Here is a 27,675-nt window from a genome sequence, read left to right as displayed (position 1 = left end):
CACCACAGTTGGAGAAACCATTCAAAGCCTGTGTACTGCTGTGATTATCTTAGTGCCAACTTTGTAATTTGGGGCAAGATCAATGCAGGATATTATTATTATTATTATTATTATTATTATTATTATTATTAACTTAAGGATATTGATTATCACTGATATTAAGAATTGATGGCAATATTAATCATAAGTTACTACTCATACACATATCACTTAAAGGCTTACACCATCAGTTTCGTCAAAACTCTTAAAAAGCTGGTGCAAGTGAGGGAAAATAAAGAGAACTAACTATATTTGGAGTAGGAAAATCTGAGTGTAAATCCCAGTTCTAGTTATGTGCTTTTGGGCAAGTCATGACCTTGGTTTCCTCACCTGTAAAATGGAGAGGTTATGCCTAATTAACTTAAAGCTTTCTTCTTCCTCAAAATTCCATTATTCCCTACAGTTGGTACAAAGTCTCATTATGTTATATTTTATTAAGGACCTTGTTCTTGGTTGGTCACAAAGTATAGCAAGTATTGGAGGTGAGATTTGAAAACCAAATGTCTTGATTTTTAGTCTAGTGTGCTTTCCTTTTTAACATACTCCTCCTTGTCCTTGCTCAGCCCTTATATCCATACCAGCATGGCTGGGGAGGGGGGGGCGATCTTCTTTGTGGGGTTTTATTTTAAAAGCTAGTCCAAAATCTGATCAAACAGAATATAAAGAAGGGAACCTTATAGTTGAGTTTATTCTGCATTTTCCCTACTATGTGTTATGTTATTAAAAATTCTCCACTTGAAAGGTAAATTTTGGTGTACATTTAGAACGTCTTAGTAGTCTTTTAGTTGGAGAACACAGGAAGAATAGATCTTTTACTGCTAGGTAATTTGGCTTAGAATTAGTGTGAGACCTTTTAAATTTAAAGCTTAGCATCCTGGAAAGTGGTATACAAAAAGAAGTTATTTAATATATTCTGAATGTGCATAAAATTATGTCAAGATTTTGCTTATATTGCTATTACCCCTGTATTGTAGAGATATTTATGGTACAGTAAGGTGCCTCTGTCTTTTGGTTTTTAAAAAATATTATTAGAAAATTAAGTGGATAAGTCTCAGATAATGTCTGTGTTAAAAATTGCATTAGAGTAATGAAATATCCACAAGAACATGCTATATTACATAAGTTATATGTAATATGTTCCACGTAGTAAGCATTATCAATTACATGGTAGAAAACTTTTGGGCAAGTTAACATGGCTATGAAAGCCTTAAGCTTGCATTTCATGTTGTCTGTGTTTAATGTTGCATTAGAATGAGATCTTTTCGTGTATTGGTCTGCTGAGAGAGAATGTGGAAGGAAGGGAATAAAAAGAGTGTAGAGAAAATATGTAAAGGAGAGATCCCTTTTTGTTTTGAAAGAAATATTTTCATTTGGAGGAAGGTTTTCCCAGGCCCTGAAGTTGAACATTCATTAGCATTTACACAATGGTCAACTAATTATTCCTGATGTTATTGCTTCGTAATTATTGGCTTTCCCTTCCCACATCCATAGGCAGGTACAGGATTACATAGTAATGAAAAATTCACTAAGTTTTCTTACAGTAAGATTTGTTTCTATTATAAACCTTAGTGAAAACTCTGAGTCCTTTTTTTCTTTAAAATGTTTTCAATTGGTCAAAATTCATGAGACAAAGGCAAGTATCTACTCTGCTAGGAAATCATCGCTTTGTTTAAAAAATATATCAAGCAATGGCATAACCCATAAGAAGAGAAAAGGTTTTTTTGAATTACTTATATAGATCTGTGAAAACAGAATTGTTACTTTGGGGAGTGAGGAGAAAGAGTGGAGACATAGAGACAGAGAGACACACAGAGTAAGATAAAGACAAGTAGAGACACACAAGAGATCCAGAGAGAAAGACCCAGAGAGACACAGAGGCAGTGGGAATAGGAAGAGGAAGAAGAGACGGAAAAGGGAGGAGAAACAGACTGAGATAAGAGAAGAAGAAAGAACTGATTGCCTGGATTTAAATTTTTTTTTTCTTTTTGGCTGGGCAATGAGGGTTAAGTGACTTGCCCAGGGTCACACAGCTAGTAAGTATCAAGTGTCTGAGACTGGATTTGAACTCAGGTCCTCCTGAATCCAGGGCTGGTGCTTTATCCACTGCGCCACCTAGCTGCCCCCAATGCATAGATTTTTTTTGTTTGTTTTTTGCAGGGCATTGGGGGTTAAGTGACTTGCCCAAGGTCACACAGCTAGTAAGTATCAAGTGTCTGAGACTGGATTTGAACTCAGGAACTCCTGAATCCAGGGCCGGTGCTTTATCCACTGCGCCACCTAGCTGCCCCCTGCATAGATTTTTTTAAGAGCATTTAGTTTGTCGCTAAAAATACTGATCAAATCTTTAAATAAAAATGCTTATTGGAAAAAAATACTGAATCATCTTTCTGCAGCATGTTTTCTGATTTAAGACTTAAGACTAGGAACTACAGAGTCCAGAAAGGTTAAGCTTAATCAATTTTTTTTTCTTTGTTTTTTTTCCCCCCCCCCAGTCATCTCAACCAGAACGTCACCATCACCGTTGCCATTCCCAGCACAAGCTATCCTTCCTCCGGCCCCATCAAGCTACTTTTCTCATCCAACAATCAGATATCCTCCTCACCTGAATCCTCAGGATACTCTGAAGAATTACGTACCTTCTTACGATCCATCTAGTCCACAGACAAGCCAGGTAAAGAGGATGGGGTGAGGGGCAGAGAAATGCCGCGAGAACGCCCGATTAAAATGAAGTAGATACTGTCATGCTTCCTTTTCTATACTCTGCGAGGCTCACTGTTAGGGTAAAAGAATCATTCCTGTCATGGCATTAACTTTTGAATTTTAAACTCAGGAAGTTCTCAGTGATTCGTTAAGGTTTCTTCTTGAATCTGGTTGAATGACAATTAGCAAGAGGATTTCCTTACAGGTGAAAATGTGTTATGAACTTGTTTAATTTCTCTTCTTTTCATTGACTGGAGAATCTAGGTAGGGACCACCTTAGCAAAAAATGCTTGGAGCAGTTCACAGCTTTGACATACCTGGTATATAACACACAGTCAGGGAATAGCAAGGTATATGTTCAAGTAAACATACAAAAAAGAACAGTTGTATTTATAGACAAGCTATTAGGAATTAAAATAAGCTTTCATAGTGTAAATATTTTCTATTTTTGAGGGATACTTGCACAGACATGACTGTACTTAATAATGGGGGGACATAGCTATAAACCTATTCTTTTGTAAACATTTGATAGTAACTTTAGGAATTTGCTGCAGGTATAGTGACACAGATGCATATCTGCCTTATCACAAGGCAGTGTGGTTCTCAATGGCAAAATCATGGGTTAGGGATTTGATGTTAGAAAGGCTTTTTTGTTTGTTTCCCTTTTTTTTGTTGTTTTTTTTTTTGCATTAAAATAGAAACATAATGATGCTATGTGATCTCTTCTCTTAGACAGAATTTCAGCCAAAGCTGTTTGTTAATAATGCTATTTCCAGTGTGAGTGTAATGAAATTTGTATAGTATGGTCTGGTATCTGATTTTCCCACCCTGCACATTTCACTGAATTTGGTCAGATTTAGGGGCTTTTATGTTAACACTGTTGGTAAAATGATAATAAAAGGTATGGCTATAAGCTTTTAGATAAAAAAAATCATTTATTTAAAAGGAAATCAATTAAATGTAAGCACAAGATATAGGGGAAAACAATCAGTTTTCCATTTGCTAAGAGCTCAGAAATAAAACTGTAGGCTGGACTAAAAGTTGTGCTTTGAATACCAACAAATGAATCTTCCTTTGGGCTATTTAAAAAGTCAGTGATTATTGGACCCTATGGATTAACATTTTGGACTAGCTGCATAGTTTTTGAAATTTAGATTTGAAGATAAATTTTCAGTTTCAGTTTTGGGTGAAAAAATTTCAAATCATAAATTATTTTTATTGGATGTAATATTGATGCTAATTAAGAAAAACCGTGGGATTGTGGTATATCAGTTTAAGACTACAATTTGCTGTCAAAGCATGGATTTAAAAGTCTTTCAGTTCCACAGAGCATTTTGCTGAGACTCAGCTGGGAACAGTGCACACAGGGCCTGATTTTAATTTGTGTAAAATTTCCATGAATAACAAAGTCTAATTAAGACATCCATTAAAAGTCCTTAATGTTAATTCAGTGTGGAAAATCTTAGAGTTCCATTGGATTTTAAAAAAAAAAAAAAACTGATGTCTTAATTAGGCACTATTAAGGGAAAAATTATGCAAATTAAAATCAGGCCCTTAGTGTTATGCGTTTCTTTAATTATTCAGTGCTTGTTTTACTTACATTTCAATTTTTTTATATGTTAAGAGGGCAGATTAGGCGATAATCTGCCTATATTGTTCCTTGCTTTTCTTCCCGTTTTCAAGGTAAAGATCTATCTAGCTTCTAAGAGAAGTGTCTTACTCTCTTGTCTGTTTTTTTTTTTTTAATGCTTTCTCAGGGTTTTAGTACTGTATAATGGAACCAATGTACTGAGCAGGATAATCCCTTCAAAATGCTGTGTCAACTCTCTCCTGAGAGGAGTCAACTCTCTTTTTAGCAGCAACAATGAGAAGGTTCATCTATTAGCATCCTTAGAAGATAAAAAGTTTCATGGTGCAGCTTCATCTTTTTAAACAAGCAGAAAAGAGAGCAATATATCTCATTCCTATGGACCCTAAAATATGGAATATCATTGCCTATGTTGGCTCAGATTTATTTCTTTTATCACTTTTTGTAAACTTTAAATTAGGTAAATGTGTGTCACTGAACTTGGAACGTGATTCAGTTCCAGTGAGGAAAGCTTTGCAGTATGAAGCATTGTACTGTCATAGTCTGTCGCAGCATTTCCTTGACATTATTGTCACTCTCCAGGTAGGTGTTACTGAACACAGGCATCTGGGTCTTTGCTTACTGCACACAGAAGAACTCTGCTCATAGAACCTGACATCAGGAAGCAAAATAACATATTTCTGGGTTGTTGTTATTATTTTTAAGGGGAAAATGTAAAGCAACTCACTAACATGTTCAATTGCTAGAAAAAGTTGGTCACCTAATGATGGGCTTTTAACCCAAAGACTTTTGCTTTTTGGGTGGAAACATGAATTTTACCCCACATATTTATAGCAAACTACAAATATCAATAAGGAATATTTCATCTTTTTTTTTCTGCTTAACCTTAAAACATATTTTGTGGGTTTGCAAAAGGAATCTCCTGAAAATCAAAAGAATGGCTACTTAGTTAATGTTCCTATAATAAGTGGAATCAAAAGAATGGCTACTCAGTATTTACTTACTAAAAGTGGTTCCTTTCCAACATGCTTCAGTAATATACTAATGTAGATTGTTAAGATAAGCAACTGAGATGCCATGTACTCCCCATAGCAATTTTGAGATTAATTGCTTTACCACTGTACTGATTATTGCTATTCAATGGAATATTTTAAGTAAAATTAGTTTAAAGATATAACTCTCCCATAGGTTTCCACAGGGGAAAACAGTGGGCAATTTCCCTGATATAATGTTAAATACTCCAAATAATGTGTGATGAACAGTCATGATATTCAAGTACCTCATTTTATTTTCAAGGGAAAAAATGATGTAACAGCTGAGGAGCCTAACTTTAGACTCAGCTATGGCCAAAAGTTGAAATATTTGAACATTATTAGATTTCTGTATTTTTTCAGGGATAAAATATCTATATGTAGCTTATATGTATAGGTAGCTGGATAGGACTGCTAATAAGGATTGCCTCTTTTGATAATTTTGGATCAGAAAAGCCAAGTGCTTTTTGGGGAATAAAGTCCTATAAAATTGTTAGGGATTTAACGCAGTAGAGAATTCTATCTTGGGTATGAACAAAAATAGCATTCTCTCTCCAGAAAAACATGTTCTGGTATTATAGTGTATCAGTCTGTCCCTTAGGATTTTGCCTCCTAACAGGGAAACTATTTTTGTACCCAGGGGCTAAAACACACATAATAATATCTATTCTATCACAGCACAGGGGATTTACTTGGGTAATTCCCACAAATGTTAATGAATGTTTTGTGTAAATATCCACACACATCAATTTAAGAACAGACCATATACTATATAGTGTAGTTGATTGTCCTCTCTTTTACTGCAACACTTTTTAGTTTCAGTCTTTAAAGCTTTGTTTGTGGATTGTAGGCCAGACCCGTTTCGGTACCTTAGCATCATTTTTGTAGATCAGGCATTTTGACTTCTTTCACAAAAGTTTACTATGGAAGCCCTGCGTCTCATTCTCTAATGTTACATTAGGAGATCCCAATAACACCACAGTCGTGTCTTAGATGTTGTCTGTTATTTGTGTGGATGAATGTGTTTGTGTTATGTGACAAAATGAGCATGAGGAACTGTGTTCTTTGGAATGGAGCCTTTGTATCAACTGGATATTCTCATCTGAGTCTAAAAAGGGCTTGGTATAAATTTCATCCAGAAGAGCAAACGCAAATTCATTATGATGAGCCCAGGGATCAGAGTAAGAGTCCTGGGTTCTAGTTCTAGCTCTGATGCTGACTTCCATTTTGTCCTTGGGCAAATCATTTAACCTCCACTTGAGTTTTCTGGCCTGTTAAATGAGAATAATGATGTCTACCTGCCTCTCCAGGGTGTTGTAAAGATTAATTAATGTCTACAAAGTGCTTTTAAGATGAAAACCTTCTCTCAAGTGCTGCTGCTTCTTATTACTACTAACCACTTATGAGGTGCTCTGACTCTTAACTTGCGCAAGGCTGTTCCGCACAATGAGCAGGGTCCCTGAAGGAAGAGTGTGCTAAATGGACTTATGAATTAGACAGGCTGGATTATTTCATGCGGCGTGTTCTGTTTTTGTTTTGTAGCCCAACAGCAGTGGTCAAGTAGTAGGGAAAGTGCCCGGCCATTTCACTCCAGTTTTGGCACCCTCTCCCCATCACAGTGCAGTGCGACCTGTGACCCTGACCATGACAGATACTAAACCCATCACTACATCCACTGAAGGTGAGGCAGCTTCACCTACAGCGACCAGTAAGTATTTCTGTAGGAAATGAGAAATGTCCATCGAAGAAGGTTCAATTGGATTTCCGATCCAAGGTGGAAAACAAAGGCAATTTTTCCAGTTACCTGATCAGATGGAGGTTTCTCATTTGTGGAACTAACAGGCTTGTGATCTGGCCCTAAGTGCTCTCCCTTATCAAATTTTAGGCAGTGCCTCATGTCATGGGAATCATCATTGTGACATCTTAACCCATTTTGAAGAGGGAGATGCATATTTATTTGAGAAAACACCTATCAAAAAGAAAAACAAAAACATGCCTGTTGGTTCAAGGTGAACATTGAACTACCACTGAGTATCATAACTCAGCCTAAAAGGTTTTTTTATCACCCCCAAGAAATTAGACCATTGTTACTCAGTGAGCTTTCCTGTAGAAGTTGAGCCCTTTCACTAACACAGAGTGAGTCAGTGCCACTAGAAGAGAATTGCATGTTTACATGACATCAGCTTATGTCACTATTAGGGGAAAAACAACACACCACACACACAATGTTGAGATCAGGAAAATGGAATTTAAGTCCATTGTATTAGGCACAAGTAAGCTACCTGCACTTTCATGATCTGTCTTTTTGTTTTGTTTTGTTTTTGCTTTTTAACCCTTTGATTGCTTTGCCTATCATGGTACATCAAATGCCATATTGTTCAGCATGACTTTGGCCTTTGAAATGACAAAAAATACAGCCACTAAATTTATGTAACCCATAAATTTTATGACCACATGCTTGCCTTATTTTTTCTACGTGATGAGCTCAGAAATGAACAGCAAGTTCATTTTCAGCTAATTCCATCTGGAATGCCAGCTCAGCTCTACAGTGACTTGGAGCCAATATAGTCAGTGCTGTAGAAATCACAGAGAGGGATCCTGGCCTTCAAATAAAAGTTATGAGTGTGCTCCCCTAAAACTGCAGGGCTTTCTTAATTTCAGGGGTTACCCTTCTTTTGTCCCCAATCAGTGAATCTCATTGCTTTAGTAATTTCTATGTGAAAATAAAGAAAAGTCATAACACTTCTGACCCTCACTCCAGATGGGATAAACGGACATCATCATTTGTCCTTCTTCTGGAATTGACAATGTCAGAAGCTTCTTTGTAGCAAGCAGTAAACCAGGAAGTATTCTGAGGGAGCACCTCAAATGTACATATGAGTTAGAATTTGTTCCTCTGAACAACAAGGCCCTGCAGTGCATAGTGAATATAAGTAGTCTTGCGGTATACTTGAGTAGTCATTAATGCTGATTGACCTTTTGTTGCTAGAGGGCCTACATTAGTGAGTACTTCCATAAAGGCAAACAGAAGGGGTCTAGTAAAACTTGGGTATAGTTTCTTAAATAACCAAAGTTAACTGCAAAAATGACGTTCAATAAAGGAACAGGACCTAAATTTTCAGATGCACATTTCTCTAATACCTATTTTATAGAATCAATATTCCGAACAAAGGCATATGAAATATAGGTTCAAGGAGAATTTTTAAAGTTCTACACAAATAGTAGTGATGGTATCAAGTCCCAGATGCCTAAATACATAATCCCAGAAACTTCTGCCCCAAACTGTTATATCCTATCACTCACAGTTGCTTAACAGTCGTGACTTAGGTCTTTTCTCTAGAATATGACCAAATAAGATTAAAAATGGTTACGTTTTTGTTGTTTTGTTTTCAGGCATATTGATGATTAATTTCGTTCACATTGTCCATGTGACCATATGACCATGAGGTCATCTGAATCAACCATTAAAGTGGCAAAGAAAAAAATATTGAATTGACTTTGCTATGATTCAGTGCTTTCTTGGTCCTATAAAAATGGCTGTCTCTTTCTATTTCTTGCCACTGAATAAGAAAAACTTATATAAGTGATTTTAATTTCTTTAAACAAAACCTTTCCTAGCTAGAAATGAATTATTTCATTGATAATAAGGTCAAAAAGGTTACTGGTCATGAGGAGGTCTTCCTAAGTATTAAAAGAATATTTTTGATATTTTCAGGGTAGGATTAATATACAGTAGAATATGTGCTACCCATCATTCCATACTGCAAGTTGTCTATCCCTAGAAGTGTGGATGAGTAAGGAGCATGAAACAGCTTCGCTTTCCCTGGAGTTCTCAAAGGTGCTAACTAGTGCCTCATAATCATGGACAGCTAGTTCAGGAAAATCAAATGAATAAATAATAGTTTTGTTTATCTGCTCATTCACAATTATTCAAATGGTTGAATAAAAAAAAGTATTAACCACGTTCTTTATTGTGAAATCCTCATAGAGTTTAACTTATATTATTGGGGAGCATTATGAATTCATAATAGGACATAATTTGATTCTGATTGAGACAATTATCAGACCTCTGAATTCATAGATGTAGGTAATACCTGGATGAAGAAATTCCTTCTTCAGATGCAGGTCAACCTATTCTCTGTAAGTTAAGTAATAATGAGTTGCCTGAAGCCCTGAGATGTGAAGTGATTTGATGTTAAAGCCAATATGTGATAGAGGCAAGCTCTAAGACCAGTGCCCTATCCACTAGTCCTCTCTGATTCTGTTGATTCTGATAAATGATAAATATAAATATTATTACAAATATATAAATATTATAAGAAATATAATTTAGTCTTCTCTAAATCAGTGGTTAATAATCATAAGGCTTATGATTTTCAGTTATAAAAATTCAATTACTATATCATTTGAAAATAAAATATCTTTGTTTAAAACTTTCTAAATATGTCATATAACAATAATAAAAACATTTCCTTTTTGTGTTAATTCTGACATAGAAAAATGCAATTGTTCAGTGCTAGGAATATTAAGATACATTCATACTATCACCCTGAGAGCCTGAAAAGAAATCTTTAAGAAAAAGGGAAAATTAATTGGGATATGTTCACTCTATATTAAAAGCACTTAGAGAGAAACATATGAGATAAAATTAATTCAGGTAAGATGTTCAATATAAATTTTGGGAATTTTTATTAGTAGTCAACATGTATTTTAAATGTCTATGGGCCATGTCTAAAAAAAAAGTGCTACCAACCTCCCTTCCTGGGAAAGCTGCAAGAAATTGAATTTTGTCTTGGAGAGGGAATAGAAAGTAATTACATTTTTAAAAAGTTAAAATCAAATTTAACCTAAAAATCAAGATGATTTTTGTGTGATATGTCATACTCAGCTGTTTCATGAAATCTGGAATAATAAAAGTTAATCTCCTTCTTCATGAATGTAATTGTAACAACCAGATTCCCTTTTCCTTTAAAGAAAAAAAAAAAAACTTCTCATGCCACATCTTCAAGCACATCATGCTTAACTCCCATTACTAAAAGCTTTCACTTTTTCTTGACAGATTCATAGTCTGTTTTCACATGTATTAGTACCACTGAACATTATTGGTGACCCCATCATTAGATAAGTGAAGTAAAACCTTTTCAGTTAGGGGAATGAGCCATCTCTCAAAAAGTATGCCCAACTAAAGATGGAACATGTGAGTGTGGCATGCTCACAACAGGTAGAATTTGACTTCCTGACATAGATTTTTTTTTTTTGGACAGTTAATTTGAAATCAACAATCATTTCTCTTCTACCGGTTGTTAAAACACACTCAAGCTAAGTAAGAGAGACATAGAGGCACCTTTTTTTTTTTAATTACAAATCCCACTTGTCTGGGTTTCTTATACATGGACAGGGTGTTCTTTCTGATAGTTCACGATTTTTATCTTTGTTTTTGTTCTTCCTTAATCAGCCTACACAGCCTCAGGCACATCTCAAGCCAATCGATATGTGGGACTAAGCCCAAGAGACCCATCCTTCCTACACCAGCAACAGGTGGGCAAGTTTCACATAGGTGTAATGATATAGCCAAGCTTTTGCAACAATACCTTTTTACATGCTGCCACTCAAATCTGGGATTAGATGGGATTCTGCTGCATTTAGTATTTTTCATGGGAAGACTAAGACAAAAATATGATTTCATATTCCAAAATGCTTTCTCAGTTTTTTTGTTTCATACTTCTAAACAAAAATTCCTGAAACTGGCACGTGATGTGTTTTCATGTTTGGAGCATATATTATAGGATTGATCATTCTTAGTGGTTCAGGTAAAGTGAATTTTCTTGGTCAGATTGGTATTTGCTTAAAAGCATTCAGAGGACAAACCTTTTAAAAATATTTCGAAGCCAATTACAGTGTAAACAGTACAAATTCTGATTTCTGAGTTATTTCATATTTTCCAGATGTTAAAGTAGTCACTTTTATACTTTATTTATAAAAGATGAGCTATGAAACCAAATTCTCAGTACAACACATCATCATTCCTACTTTAATAAGTTTAAATTGGTTTTCTGATTTGAGATGTGATAAAAACACGTTTTTCCCCCCTGTTCTGCTTTTTTACATCATTTATGTTTCAAGTAGCATTTTAAATTTCGCATCTCATTAATGCTGTAAATTTAATGCAAATGAAGTGTTTACCCAAACTGTGAAAATATACAGCCAGGATTAATGGTGGCTTATAAACAAATTAGCCACAGTCAAAAGCATGGGCCATATAAATAGAGAAATCACACTTTGCCTAGTTACAGTGTAACAGAAATAAAGCCAAACAAGTTAGAACTTAACTATATGATGTTTCTGTTTGTTGTTCTCCAATGTTGACAGCAAAGCAGTTTGACATTGATAGCATATGATATATTATTAGGGGAAAAGTGGAATATTTCAGAATAGCTCTGAAAGAGAAATGCTTTTAACTGGCTTATGCACATATATCTAAGTTTGTGTAGATGTATATACACACACACAAATTATTTGGTGCTCATGCCAACTATATTTCCCACTAGGCCTTCATTGTCTGTGCTTATTGTGACCTAGTTAAACTGTGTTACATATGGAATTCTCTAGTCCTGTACAGTTGAAGGCCAAGGTGGCAGACTGTATATATTAAAGGTCACCACATGCAGAGTTCAGAGAAAATAATAAAGATGAGAGTTTATTCAAGATATTTGACGTTTTGCCAGTTTGAAAAAAAACCCAGTGAGAACTAAATGAAAACATCTGTACACAGTTATGAAAATACCAAATAATAATTAGTGGTTTTGCCAGCCATTGGCTTTTCAGCATAATTCTCTGGTATGTTGCTTTTTTTCACCTCTAAAATTGCTGTAATATGAAATGTGTTATAATTACTATAATATGGTTCTATTTGACAAATGTATGTGTTCATTGTATTTTTAAACATATGCAGGGTTTATAGATTTTAAAACTTGTTCTTTTCAAAATCACTTCACATATTTTCAGAAATACTTTTGTCATGGGATTTGCATTCTTTATTTCCAGTTAATTTTTGAATTCATAATAAAGTGCCTCAATAGTTTCAACTTTAGCTCCTGAGCACATTTAGAAGTTTGTCATACCAATTTCATATATTTTGAATTATGAATTGCCCTCATGCCAACCTAATTTCCTCAGTTTCCTTGTTGGCTGTGCTCATTACCTATGACTCCCATTGGAGTTTCAAATGATTGTGATCAGATAATCAGTCCATAATTAATCTGCAAGATACTTTTCCTTTTTTATCTCTTCAGGATAAATTATAAGAATTTTGGCACTATTATTAGAATATTACTAAACTGCAGAAGCTCAGCATTTTACTTTGATATATTTATCTATTAATTATTGACCTCCAAGACATATTTTCATCACAGACCACTAGCATTGTGTGAACATCTTTAAATCAATGATTTATAATGTGAATAATATCTAGTTTAGTTAAATGTAGTTGGTTTCCCTCATATGTACGGTGCAGATACATCCTTAAAGGGAGACTATATGAGTTTCATCTCTATAATGTATTCAGTTTAATTTAAAATAACATAGAGATCTTTTTCTCCCTATGTAATGGGGAAAATAGGTACTGTTGCAAGAATTTCTGAAACCAAATTCATGAAAATTCATAATAAGCATGAAGAAAATGAGCTTCTATATATCATTTATAAATACATGTTTTTAAAAGGTTCTAATCAGGCCTTATTTTTAACCTTTTAACTTTTAAAAGGATCTTAGCGATGAACTTGTAATGTTTATTATTTAGTAGGGGAAAAAAAGAAATAGTTTAAATGATTTAATAGAATAAAGGCTATTTTTTCCTACAGCAGAAATGAAATTGATTTACTATGTTCTTTCATTACTTTACAAAGATTTTTAAAAGACCACCCTTCTAACGGCAGGTTCTAAATGCATTTGGTTTAAAGCACATCATGATGAATGAAAAGGAAAATCAAGGGGTACATGAAATAAAGGCAATCAATCATTTTATATTAGCTAGGAGAAATTCAAAATTAGAGAGCCAGTGGTTTTAGTCTCAGAGAGCTCTTTTAAACATTCACCATAGCCTTTAATATACATTGACCCCTTAAGAATAAATATTGTCACAGGTACATTCTTTACTTCATTGCAGGGGGCTTGATGAAGATTTATCCTTTCAGGTTATGAAAAGTATTGACGTGTATTATTGAGTGTTCTATTTTTACCTAAAAATAACTATAATGTAGCCTATATAAATTATGGTTAACAATAAATTTAAGTTGGTTGGATACTTGTGACTCTCTTATAAATAATCATTCCAGACAATTATAGTTAGGCAGAACTATATCAATTTCTAACACCCAGAATATCTGGGATTCTTGAATTGAGATGGGAAACACTAAATCTAACACTGAATGAGAGCATATATCACCAGTGAGAGTAATCCATTTACATTTTCATATCTAACTACTTTGAAAAACATGCTCTTAAAGATGTTAGCTTGTTACATTGGTAGGTGCACATACATTAATTACAAATCTGTGCAAGCTTTCTTAACAGTGGTCATTGCCAGTTGAGGTTGTTAGCTCATGGCCTTGAAATGCCAGCTATTTACAAGCTAGGAAAAAAATCAGCAATATCATTTTAAATATGTAATTTGACTTCATTCTTCAGAAAAAAGTCACATAATTAGTAAGAATGACTTACAAAGATGCACGTGTATGTAAATATGTTAGCAATTTGCTGTTAAAAGTGATCTGCTCCAATTAACTGTAAAAGATGGCTCATGGCAAGTTGATTAGAACTCTCCTATAAAGTTTTCCTTCATCTTTTAACAAGTGTTTGAGTGTTGTTAAGTATTGAAACTAGACTGTCTCTAGGGTCATTGCTTAATTTAATGTGTTTTCTATTAAGCCTTGGTTTAAATCAAATCTTTCAATGAGAATTTCAATTGGAACTGTTTTCTTCTTAACTTTCCTTTTGGAAGATGGTGTGGTGGCTTGAAGAACTAATGGATACTGCTTTCGCAAACTGAACTCTTTTAGTCTCTGCTAAGAAATGTCTTTTTATGGTTTGGGAGTTTTCTGGAAGAGTGGAAGATCTACTATCTCTGACTTCAAATCAGTTTGGCAAAGCGCTCCTTTTCCTCTCTTTCCTAAGTAGTTGACGAACACATTCTGTTAATTTTAGCATGGAGAAATAGTACTCTCCCAATAGTGTCTCCCCAAGTAAATGGGAATAATATAGGAAAAGATGGTGTATTGGAAATACAATAATCCTTTTAGAGTACAATTGAACTAGAATACTGTTACTAGATAGTATAAGAGAAGTCACGTGAATGAGTGTGGTCATTTATGGAAACAGTCTACTTCATAATGAATCTACTAAATGTAGGCCTTGAATCTTTGAAATCGTAGACTGCTTAGTGATATCATAAAAAACCATCTAGCAAACTTGATTATCTACATTTATTTTTAAGTCTCAAATCATAATTTAACCATAAATTCTTAACATTAGTCTTGCCCAATAAGGGGGGGGGTACAGATATATTTTATATTATTACAAGTTAGAAGTAAAGACATTGAAGTGAAGAAGTTTCCTATTTAAAAATAAAAGGTCACTTCTCCAAAATATCAGAGAGCAGTTATTTAATTTTCAAAACAGCTTTGAGTTTTTGGGTTGCATATGTGAGAAGTCACTTTTGAATTCTGTGAAATGACAAAGTAAAGCAAAGTCAAGTTTAGTATGGAAGCATTATATTAATTTTCTCAAATAATCTTCTCATAACTGTATGTGCTATCTAATATTAGAATTGATGGCTGAGGGGCTATTGCTCATTCAAGATCTTTGCATTACTTATCATAATCGCATGGATTTCACTAGTGCTTGGGTTTGGGCATGATATATGTGATGCATGATGATTAAGTGCTATGATCTCTTTCACTGGGCTAACTTACAAAGAAATCACTGCAAAACCATCAAGTATATTCTTGAAACAAACCAAAAAGAAAGTCCTTTCATTGAAATTGCTATTTCCTATCCATGAAATGTATCCTTTTTCAGAAACAGGATAAGTAGGAAATTGATTTTTTTTTAGATGCATCATTTAGTTGTTAAGCTCTCAGTGGAAATCCCCTTATGCCATTTATTGTGGAAAAATGTAAATACAAATGGCCACTCTAGAGTGGGAGGGAACAGGGAAGAGCCTGGAGTTTTAAAACCACTTTGATAGGTGGTATTATTACTTGAGGCAAGAGACTGGGGGGAAAAAAGGGATCCAAGTGGACTCTCAAACAGAACTTTTCAGTGAAGTCAGGAAATAGGCTATCAACACTTGGCCTGTTCTTATTGTGTGTGTTATCATAATTGACAACTTGACGTAAAACCATCTCACATGACCACTAGGGAGGTATGCAAATGGATAAGAGGTCACTTTTCACATAAGCTTGCTGGAAAGGAAACACATTTAAAGGAAGTTCCAGTCAAAATAATGCCCTATGCAAATGTTTAATATGGGCTTTTCCTAAATTAGAAAAAAAAATCATGTTATTGCCTGCCTTTTATCATTCATTCATTTTTGCATTTCTCTTCTTGTTCTGTAAGAGAATTATAGAGAACAGAAAGAAGGCTGAACGGTCCATTCATTTCAGCTCAAAATGAACTTATAAAGAACCCACTAGAAGTGAGATAGCAGAGATAGAAAGACAAAAACGAAAGCAGTCCCTTTCCCTGATTTTAAGTAAAACTATTGCTATACTTACTCTCATATTCCAATAACATTATTGTTTTAGCTTGCTAACACCAAATCAACCAATGCCATGGCAAAATATTATCTGCACATCAGGAAATTTTGCTTTCAAATGACCCAAATTACAAACCCAAAGAGGATAAGGACATTTGTAAATATGTGTGTGTGGATATACATATACATCAACTCACATATATGTGTACATATATATGATATAGTCTTTAGGGGGAAAAACTTCTTGGGAGTAAAGTGAAGAGTAAATATGAACAGGCTAAGTGGAGAAGAAAAGCACTTTACTGAGAGGAGATCTCTGTTCTTTCTAGTTTCAGTTCTGCTGCAAAGCCTTTCTTCATCTTTGAAGCTTCATTTTCCTTCATAGGAGGGCTCCTGAAAACTAATACAGTCCCTTGAATTAGGAATGGCAATCTTAATTTTTTAAATATCCTTTACATTTTTCCCGATTTTTCTGCTATTCCTTCTTTGATGATCCACCAGTAACATTTGTTGAGGCTATGTGACTATCCAGGCTCATTGAACACAATCCTTTTGTCATGCATGGTTCAAATCTAGATTGGGTGCTTTATGGCAGTGGAATTTTGAAATGACTCTGGTGTCATAGAAATCCTTCCTATGTGTAATCTCATACTACAGAAACTGGACTGAACTAGGATTCCAAGGACTAATTCTGGCTGTGCCACTCCCTTGCTACTTGACCATGAACATCTCCTTCCTTTCCTGCGCCTCAGTTTCTACATCTAAAATTAAAGGACTGGATTAGATGATCCCTAAGGTCCCTTCCACTCTTAAGTCAGTGGTTCAATGACATATGTTCTTTTGCCCTTTTGAGAAAGCTATACTTTCTTTAGAATCCTATTCAAATGATCATCTTGTCTCCTTTCAGGAACCATTTAAATTTATGACATTATTGATGCATTTCATTAAAATTTCTGCTACTTTATTATTAAAGAATTTAGTTAAAACTCTTAGATTGGGATTCTTTGCAAAATAAAAAAAAATCGAGGAAATTTGGAGAGTCTGAAGGAAGTAAGGTACTTCCTCCCGCCAGGTCCCCAGAATCATAGAACCTTACAGTTGGAAAGGAATTCAAATCATCTAGTCTGCTCTATAACAGGGGTCTTTCAGCTTTAGCTTAGAGGCACGCTTCTAGTGAGTAGGAACCAATGATCTTCCAAAGGCAACAATTTTACTTTGGTATAGCTCTAATTGGGAGGAAGTTTTCCTTTTATAGTGAAATTTGCTTCTATAACTTCTATCCATTGCTCCTTGTTCTGCTCTCTAAAGATAAACAGAACAAGTTTTAATTATTTTTCCATTTGATGACCCTGCAGATAATTAAATAGATGACACTTTTTCCTCACACCCCAGCCAACCCAAGTCTGCTCTTCAGGCTAAACATCCCAAGTTTCTTCAACTAATCATCCTATAGGATGCTCTCTCTCAAGGCGCTCTCCCAATTTTATCACCCTCCCTTAGAAACACATAAGTTTACCTAAAGCTTTCTTAAAGTGTGGGAGCCATAAATAAATACTGTACTCTAGATTTCCTCTGAATAGGCCAGAAAATAGAGGGATAATTACTTTACTCTTCCTGGACATATGAATCTCAATGCAGCCTTGGATAATATTAGCTTTTTGGCTGCTGTGTCTCACTTCTGCCTCATGTTGAGCTTGTGGGCCACTTTGGGCTTTCCAGTCTACCTCAGAGTATAATATTTGTAGAATGTATAATTTATGAATTTGACCAACAGTCATTAACCGTCTATGAATGAATAGATTTAGCTTGTATTGACAATTGTGCTTTGACTAAGAACAACTTCTTAAATGAGAGAAGAGATAGTCTTACTAGAGGGTGTTAGTATGGTTGACCCTGCCAATTTGCAAAATAAAAATGATGATGAGTGATCTTTATAAAGATCTTTAGTGCTTACAAACCATTTTCTTTACCACTACCCTATGAAGTAGGTAATATAGGTATTGTCACTCCCGTTTATAAATGGGGAAATTAAGGCCCACATTCATAAAGTGACTTTCTCATGGTAATGTGTCTAGAGCTGGGACTAGGACTTAAGATTGTGAACTCTAAATTTAGTGTTCTGTCCACTACATTAAGCTTTTTCAATGTAAAAGGATTTTGTGTGCTTGTGTTTACTTCTTTGATTCCAGGGCACACCTTTTTGATGTGCAAGAAGAGCCCTTATAAATAAAAAGATGCTCTGGGTTAACTCAACAAGTAAACTTTTGAGAAGCATTGTTATTGTTTATGGTCTTTAGCTATTTCCTGAACTTCTAAAATCACAGACACCCCTGTGGTGTAGTCATTGAAGCTGTTGACATCTTAATTTGGAGGTGCTCAAACAACAATCTCTCCCTTCATTTCCCTCAGAATTTATCTGTCAGTCAGATATACCCCATCTTTGTTCTTTGACCCAGTTTTTTTGTGAACTATGTGAGAACATCTTTTGGAGAGACTCAATCATTCTCTAATGCTTAGTGGGGTAAAGTTAGATTTAAGCATTTCAGACTTTTCTCCTTTTAAGCTTGGTCTTTAAATTGGGGGATCTTTATAATATCAAATTTTGAGGTATGAATTGTGTATTGTTTTCTGTGATGCTGAGCAAAAACCATATTTCAATAATTGCTTTAATTTTCCTATAAAACCTAGATAAATGTTAATGCATCCCCAAAATGAAATAATTGAAATGCTATGTCTGCATGGTTTTTTTCATAGATGTGTGTTTTCATAAGCAATTCCTACGAATTAGAAGAACTCATGTCACAAAAGAAAGACTTCACTAAATTTTACAGGTTGAATTTTTAAATCATCCTGAAATGTGGTACTCTTAATTTAGTCATACTTGTAAAAACATAATTTCCAGCTTTTATGAGAGGGAAAAACACTAAAAAATACTATCAAATTTATGGTAAAAATTACAATTAAAGCTATTTATATTTCCCTTAAAATTTGTGTTTAAAAATATTACAGGAAAATTACCCACTTAAACTCTATTATGTTGAACTTACTGATAGGCTAATTTAAAAAAATGAATAGAACTAAGGACCTCCTCCATTACCACACATGACCCACTGGAGATCTGTTATTAAGGCCAGGAGAAAATAAATTTCCTAAGCTCATTATGATTCTGGTGATACCACATATTTAATAGACACTATTCTCTAAAGGAATGGAAAGTTCATGGTCAAAGGCCACTGGCTGCTGAAGCATCCATTTGACTGTCATGTGATTATTTGGGCCAATAAGATCCCAGATACTTCCTAGAACTAAACACCAGCATGGAACACTTTTATAGGATTATATTTCCTGTCACATCAGGTTTTTACCCTGCATATTATTCCTTCAAAATCTATCAAAGTGTTTTATTATTATTATTATTAAATTTGAACCTCTCCATGATGATTTCCATTCAGTTTAACCAAGCCAGACTAGACTATAAATGTAAACTTAAAAAAAAAAAGAGTAATCATAGAATCTGAGTAGGAAGGGAACTCTTAGGTCATCAGGTATAAACCATACCTGAATAAGAATCCTTTCTAACAGTGGTTCTCAAACTTGTTGGTCTCAGGATCCCTTTATACTTTTATTTAAAAAAAATTATTTTTTGTGTGGGCAATGTGAGTTAAAGTGACTTGCCCAGGGTCACAGTTAGTAAGTGTCAAGTTGTCTGAGGCCGGATTTGAACTCAGGTCCTCCGAATCCAGGGCCGGTGCTTTGTCTACTGTGCCACCTAGCTGCCCCTGCCTTTTATACTTTTAAAAAGTTATTGAGGATCCCCAAAAGATCTTTGTGTGGGTTGTTATCTATATTATATTAGAAATTAAAATGTCTTTAAAAACCCAAGAAATATAAAGGTCTTAACATTATTATGAAAATAGTTTTGACCTCATATATCTCCTGAAAGGGTCTTGGGGGACCTCCAATGGTCCCCAGAACAAAATTTGAGAGCAGCTACCCTATAGTTTGCCCAAGTGGTCATCTAACTTTTGCTTAAAGACCTCCAGTGAGGAAGAGCTCCCTACTTTCCCAAGGCATCCCATTCTACTTTTAGAAACATGGAATTGGTAGAAATTCCCTGCCCCCACCAAATTTTATCCATTGTTACTCCTAATTGTGCCCTCTGGTAGTGATGATAGCACTTCCATAACTCCTTTTCCTTGAAGACAGTTATAATTCTCCCACCATCCCTCTTTGTCCATCCCCTGAGTCTTCTTTTGGGTAAACATCTTCAGTTCCTTCTTCTAATCCTTATGTGGGTATAACCTCGAATCTCTTCAACATCCCAGTCACTCACCTCTGGGAAAAATCCCAAATTATCAGTTTTCCTTCCTAAAATCTTGTGCCCAGAACCGAAGACAACATTGCAGATGTAGTCTGATTAGATCAAAATACAGGATTATCTCCTCCATAATTCTGAACTCTTATTCTTGTAAAGATTCTGATGACCTTTGTTCTTTATCTCCTTATTTCTCTTTTTGCTGCCAAATCACATGAATGTCTTATTGGCTTACTGAAGACCCCAGATCTTTTTTTCAAACTGCTATCTAGCCACTCCATTCCTATTTTGTTCTTGGGAAATTTATTTTGAGGCACAAAATAAGTCCAAAGGAATCATAAGACCAGAGTTAAAAGGCATTGTGGAGACCATCTAGTTCAACTCCCTCTTTTTCTAGATGAGAAAATTGAGGCCCAGAAAAAAAATTTACTCAAGATCACACAAGAACTAAGTAGCAAAATGAAGATCCAAATCCAAGTCTTATTTGTTTCTCCAAAACCAGTATTTAACACAACTGAATTCAGAGTGTTAGATTTGGTACAATGGCCTAGACTGCCAAGATCCTTTTGGATCCTTGTTCTATTATGCACTATGTTGACTATCCCTTCTAGTTTTGTGTCATTCAATAAAATTCAACCACATTTATGAAGTACCTACTATCTACAGAGGTCTGTGCTAAGTGATATAAAGGGGATTAAATATATAAATATTTTTATCCAAGGGATATAAAGACAAAAATGAAATAGTTCCTACTGTTAAGGGGCTATATGATAAACATACCATCTTTGCCTTTATCACTGATAACCAGTACTGGACAAAACAAAGATACCTGATATACTCCACTAAATATCTTCTTCCATAATGAAATCCCACCATTACTTGTTGGGCTTGGCCATTTTATCCGGTTCTGTATTCTCTTGATTGTCTGGTCTACATCTCATTACATCCCTCTTCTTCATAAGAATAGAAAGAAAGACATTATCAAACATCTTCTTAAAAATATAGGTAAATGAAATCTTTAACATTCCTCTGATATACCACCCTAGTAAACCCTGCCTATAGAGGAAATCACGTTATTCTGGTACAATCTGTTCTTTATGAAACTATGCTGATTCTCTGTGGTTATTTCTTCCCCTTCTAACTATTCACTAGCCACCCTTTTAATAATACTTTTTAGATTTTTTTCCAGAGATTGAAGTCAGGCTCACTGTTTGATAGTTTCTAGACTCAGCTCTCTTTCCTTTTATGAAAATCAGGACATTTCTCCTTTTCTAGGTCTTTTCTAGGCTATAGCCTTTTCCAAAGATCACCAGTCATATCCACCAGGTTTTTGTTTTGTTTTTAGTACCTTGGGGTATATGTAGTTTGTGACCTGTTTAGTCATATTTGCCCCTTCATAGTTATTCTGTTAAAGAGAAGGCCAAATCACAACTTTTTTCTCTATCATTCACCTTGGTCAAAGAATGGTACTATCCTTAATCCACTTCTAATTCAGTATAGCTAAATAAACCCCTTTTGATGTACTTATCATTCCTTGCCAGCCTCAGTTCATTCTGAGTTTTAGAAATCTAAGGTGGTCTATGCATTTCATTGGTCTCTTCAGATGTCTTTCCCTATTTCTCCACATTGGAATTGTTTCTTTTGTGTTTTCAGAATTTAATTCCTAAAAGCTTACCATTCCTCCTGTTATGTCTTCCCCTGTGAATTTCTAGCAATGGAGTCCTACCTAATCTTTTCTCTGTACCTTTTGAAAAGCTGCTCTTCAGAGCATCCAGACTATGTCATGCCGTTCCTCTCCTTTATCACAAATGCTGAGATGGAAATAATCACTTCTCCACAAAGGTTATCTTCATTTCTACTTCCACAACTAGTTTCTCTTGGGGAGAAGTAATTTAACTTTGTTTAGGGTCTTTCTAGTCTAGTGTTTAATGTAAAGATCAGAATTTATAGAATTCCTTGGGAAAATTGTAGTTATGCAATTTTGTCAGAATTTCCATATAAATAGAAAGATAAATAGATATAAAATCAATAATTTATTAAAATATTTTACATATTTATATAAAGAAGTCAAAAACAAATGTATACACATACACACATATGTTTTAATAGGAAATTTCTTGGCAAAATATCTGGAGATAAGTGATTTTTTAAAATCAGTGATAAAAAAAATCAATGATTCTTCTTTAGGTCATAGTACTTATTACCTTGGGCAAGATAATAAATTAATTAATAAGCAACAGCTTCCCCACTCTACCCCCTCTGTTCGGGTAAAAATATTCTCATTTTTGAGACTTTAAACATTAAATTTGAGCTGAAGGTTACTACTTATATCACATTTGACCTTCTGAATAAAGGAAAGTACTCAATATATACTTACTACGGTTAAGTGAGAAAAATCTGGGGGTTTTTTTGTTTTTACTTTTTCAAAAGAACAATTTCATGCTTTGTATTTAATTAAATCACACAGTTTTGTTTACATATAGTACTGAACATTAAAAAATATTTTTAAATATTCCTTTAGGGAATAAATATTTTTCAAGCTACTATGGTTTTCAAATGCCTTTAATGGCCTGTTCACAGGGGCTGTATACTCACATGACTGATCATGTGGATGATTGAAATTGGTTCCTGCCCCCCCAAAATATCAAGACATTTAGTAGTATAATAGTAGGGTTTTGGGCAGAGATGTTTGGCCTTTTAAAAAAATCATTATCAAAATAGGGGTAGGAGGGACGTTGCAAACCTTTAAAAACTAACATTACCCAGAGCTTTACATCAGGAATCTTGTGTCAGATAGTAAAAAATTTAATATTCGGAATTCTGTTTATCTGCAAAGTAAGTCTAGAAAAACCTTAAAATATATCATGTAAGTTGAAAATAAGTAGCCATAATCAGCATCTCCTAAGCACAGTTCAACTTTTCATGGAAAAACAATAAACATTTTCTGCAGTTAATCACTGGTGAATGTCATGTTCTATAATGAAAAATGCTGTATCAGGCAAGATGTACTTTATTTACAGCATGGATACCTAAAGGTTAAAAACCATAATTTTGAAGCATTTTTTTCTTCCACAAAGGCAGATAAGTTTACTTTCTTAGGCATAAAAATAAGCAGTATATCTTTTCAATAAATCTGCTAGCACTGTAGGGCAAGCTGTTAAACAAACAGAGCTGTATAGGGTTACATGAAGATCTCTGAAGGGCAGAAACTGATGATTTGGAGACCTGGGAAGAATTTGTTTTCAGCTTGCATTGAGTGCATTCTCACTCTTATTTAAATGTAACACAGTACTTTAAATTCTATTCCTTGGAGTTTATAATAAGATTAGAAATTCTTATCACCTCTTTCTAAGTCATGTCACTTTCAGTACACTAAATAATAAACTTCTAACTTGCCAAATAACCTGTACACTTCTTAATTGGAGATAGGGAGAATGTGTGTAAGGTGGGGACTTCTTCCTATAAATTGCATGTCTTCTATGGTTTGCAAAATGCATGCTTAAAGTTATGATTATTTGACCTTAGTGCAGACCTATTAGTATGTTGCATAGATACAAGCATTTTGATTTTCTTTCTATATAAATTTTATCACTATTGAACATTAACATTTCTTTATTTCAGCTCAATTTGTACTCTAATAATGCCTAATGGTTATGTTCTAAGCACAACTTTTTCTTGAATGCTTTAATTACTAGAGGAACATATTAAAGTAGCTTATCTAAAACATTCTTTAGGAATTTTGCTTTTCAAAGTAAGTTTTTCTTTTCTTTTTTTTTTTTTTTAACGTAATACCTTTTGGGAAAGTAAGGTTTATGCCATGTACAGTACTAGTTTGCATGTATTCATTTAAATACTAAAAACTGTAGTACTGCTCGATCCATATCTGACTGCTAGGTTTCAATTGACAGCTGAGGATTTGTGACTGGACCATGAATCAAAACGGCAGGCATTTATACCCCTGTGCCAGTGAGGATACATTGGGAATTACTTGGCAAAGGTAACATTTTAATTATTTCCAAACCTACTCTACATCTAAAAATAACATGAGCTAAAATATCTGTTTTAACTGGCCTTTCAGAGAATATATGTCATAATTTAGTCAAAATCTATGGGTATAATATCTTTTGGCTACACATCTCTTTTCATTTACATTATTTTTTAAATAATTAAGTAAGTTCAACCTTAAAAATAATTTGCAGCTGTAGAGTACTTTAATTTATCCATCTGAATTTCCAAATCAGGAATCAATATAATCCAAAAAAAAAAAAGAAGAAATTAAAATAGCCCAAAGTAAAACAGTAGTTAGCTTGGGGGACCCAAAGAATAACAACAAAAAATCATTAATTAGTTAAGCATTTCTGTAGTCAATTTCAGTTTCTCAGTATAACCCTCATTTCAACTTCCTTCAACCAATAGCTCAAAGCCATTTCATTAATCATTAACACTTCCATCAGAGGGAGGAGATTGAGTTAAAACTAAAATCAACTGATTTTGATGTTAAATAGCAATACACACAGAATTTGTGGGGGCACTTATGAAACCTATCTCCAAAATGGAGATTTGGATAAAGTATGCATTTCACTTCATTGTATCGATTAGTATGAATTATTAAGAGTTGACTTTATTTTTTCTTGCTAGGAAGTATTTAGAAAGTCAATGGTTCTGGTAGCAGACTATTCTACTTTTCAAGGACTGTACTATCTAAGCATGACAGACTCATTCCTAGTAGGGCTGATCATCAGCAATGATTCTTGGTCATGACAGCCCAGTTCAAGGCAAAGAATCTAGTTTAGAAATCTTATGTATTGTATTAAAACAATTGTAATTAGTGATTGATGAATTACTATCAATTTAGGATTCTAGGTATTTAAGGAGAAAACTCATTCAAATTGACCATCTAAATGATTAAAAGTCATGGTTTTTAAGTCATATCTGGTAACTAAAATAAATTTATGGAGGAAGGTGAACATATTTCACTGAGTTCGATGAAAATAAAGCCAACTGTTTTCCCAACACCACACAGAAAACAGCACATTATAAATGTATTACTCATTTACCAGGAGGCATATGGAAGCCTTCTAAGCATATAGAAAAACTTGTTCAGAACTTTAAAATAATGAAGTTAATAAAAAGTTGCTTTTATTAAGCTCAAAACAAATTACTTATTCCTGTTATTTTAACTCAATGAAGTGTTTTTTATTCATTTCATTCACTAAAATGTTACTACACTGAGCTTTTTTTTCAAATTAACATCATTTTGGATATAAAGAGAGTAGTTTAATAATTTCATTGATTCAGTTGGCAGATTTTACTGTTAGTTGGTAGTAGAATGGGCCATTTCCCTATGAAATCTTAACATGGAACAAATGTTTATTTCTAGATTAGGTAGATTGTATTTATATATGTATGTGGGCATGTATGTGTGAGTGAGGCATCAAAAATACCCTTTAGTGTACCTCTAACATACTGAATATTGAAAAACAGTTTGCATTATAATCCAGAACAGCTTACTATGTTTGAAGTAGATAAAGAAAGAGGAAAGACTAAAGTTTATCGACAACCTATAATAAAATTCTTCCTGAAAACTGCATTATTTTAGTACATACTTCCATTGATTTTAGAAGTTAATAAATAAAGTTTTAAATTGATATTCCACCAAAGGCCAGATGAGTAGAAAAAAAACCATACAGTGTAAATGTTCCAGAATGAATTTTGTTAGAAAACATTCAGCATTTTTTAGCTTTTAATTTGTATACATCTAACCATTTGGCAAAAATGGTACAGTAAATCCATCCCTGGGTTATGCAAGTTGAGAGAATTCTAGAATAGAAAGACTAGAAAACTGCATTCCCTCTCAGCTTTCACTCCCATCCCCTAAAGTAATTTTCTTTATATTAATTGAGCATAAATGTGGATAAGACTGAAAACTGGAAGTTTTCAACAAAAAGATGGCTTAGAAATATTCATTCGTCTCCTATGGTCCATTTAGAATCTCTATTACTGAAAGTACTAAAAGTAGTTCTTATTCATTTATTCATTCATTCATTTGTTCATTCAAGAACTTTATCCAGTGTTTATTTTTTTTATTTTTTATTATATTTACATTTTTTTTTTAACAGGGCAATGGGGTTAAGTGACTTGCCCAGGGTCACACCAGCTAGTAAGTGTCAAGTGTCTGAGGCCAGATTTGAACTCAGGAACTCCTGAATCCAGGGCCGGTGCTTTATTCCACTGAGCCACCTAGCCGCCCCCAGTGTATATTTATTAAGTGGCTAGCTAGACATGATGAACCATGTGAGAACATGTCATGTAAATGGCTTCCCTCCATGAGCTTACATTCTAGGTGTCTTACAAGACAGGTAGTCATAGTCTATGGGATCACAATATTTCTCTAAACTAACATTAAGTTGCTGTATTTTGTTTTACTATTCCATTGCCCCAGCTAAGTCAACTTTTGCTCTAACCAAGAGACTTGGTTACAACTCTAAGGCAAAAGAAAAAGACCTTATAGCTCTCATATAATATGTTGCAAATCAGAATTTAAAAGACTAATTATCTGATAAGATAAATTTTCCTACCTTCAGATTTGCCAGTTGGCTATCAATTAAGAAAATAAAAATAATTTCTGTGAATTCCTTTGTGAATTGCTATAGTTTTAGAATTATCTGGAAGTTTGAGAATACTAAAGAAAAAAGTGTTGCTTTCAAACTCATGAATTATTTTGCTTCTGGCATAATAAAAGTGAGAAAAATAGGGTTTCCAACAAAGCAGCCCCTGGAGACTTTGAAGCAAGAAAGGAGAAACCAAAGATAAATTTTATTTTCAGTACTTTCTCTACCCAGCCTATTGACAATAACCCAGGAATGCAATTTTGACCCTTTACATTCTTTCCATGAGTATGCTTGGGAATGGGACCATTCTGTTAAAGCACTCATCCTTCCATAGTGGCTGATAACCATGATGGTAAGGAATGACCTGTGCAAGTATATTTTAAGCCAATGAATTTCCCCTATTCTTCTTCAATTTACAATGTATAAACAATGCCTTTAGGAATCAAAACTGACTTCTTAGAGAGAGTTTTCATTGACCTTTCAGTTCTAAATGTGTTTTGTTGTATTGAGCATATAAATTTGTATAACATGTATATTTTTTGTGGTGAAAGAGTTGGCTTCACCTGAAAATCTTTTTTTTTTCCTATGTAAACACAGATCAGGTATTGGAGACATCCAAACTGAGATCATCCCATTGT

At 34.2% G+C, this 27,675-nt stretch overlaps 1 protein-coding gene across 8 annotated transcripts in view; it reads left to right on the top strand.

The window, feature by feature from the left end:
• Positions 1–27,675, top strand: part of NFIB (nuclear factor I B) — a 273,901-nt gene that overhangs the window by 222,977 nt on the left and 23,249 nt on the right. For 2 of the 8 annotated variants that reach the window (XM_044002342.1, XM_044002361.1), the window contains exons 8-11: positions 2,532–2,710; positions 6,901–7,066; positions 10,814–10,896; positions 24,335–24,423. In XM_044002342.1, coding sequence (XP_043858277.1) covers positions 2,532–2,710; positions 6,901–7,066; positions 10,814–10,896; positions 24,335–24,423 — 517 coding nt within the window. Of the gene's footprint in view, positions 1–2,531; positions 2,711–6,900; positions 7,067–10,813; positions 10,897–24,320; positions 24,424–27,675 lie in introns of those variants that run through there. The other 6 variants (XM_044002352.1, XM_044002399.1, XM_044002381.1 and 3 more) reach the window with 6 other exon arrangements.

The sequence above is a fragment of the Dromiciops gliroides genome, chromosome 1 (assembly GCF_019393635.1).
Source record: "Dromiciops gliroides isolate mDroGli1 chromosome 1, mDroGli1.pri, whole genome shotgun sequence".
NCBI lineage: Eukaryota > Metazoa > Chordata > Mammalia > Microbiotheria > Microbiotheriidae > Dromiciops > Dromiciops gliroides.
Note: the sequence above shows the minus strand (reverse complement) of the source record. Positions and strands in the feature narration are given on the sequence as shown.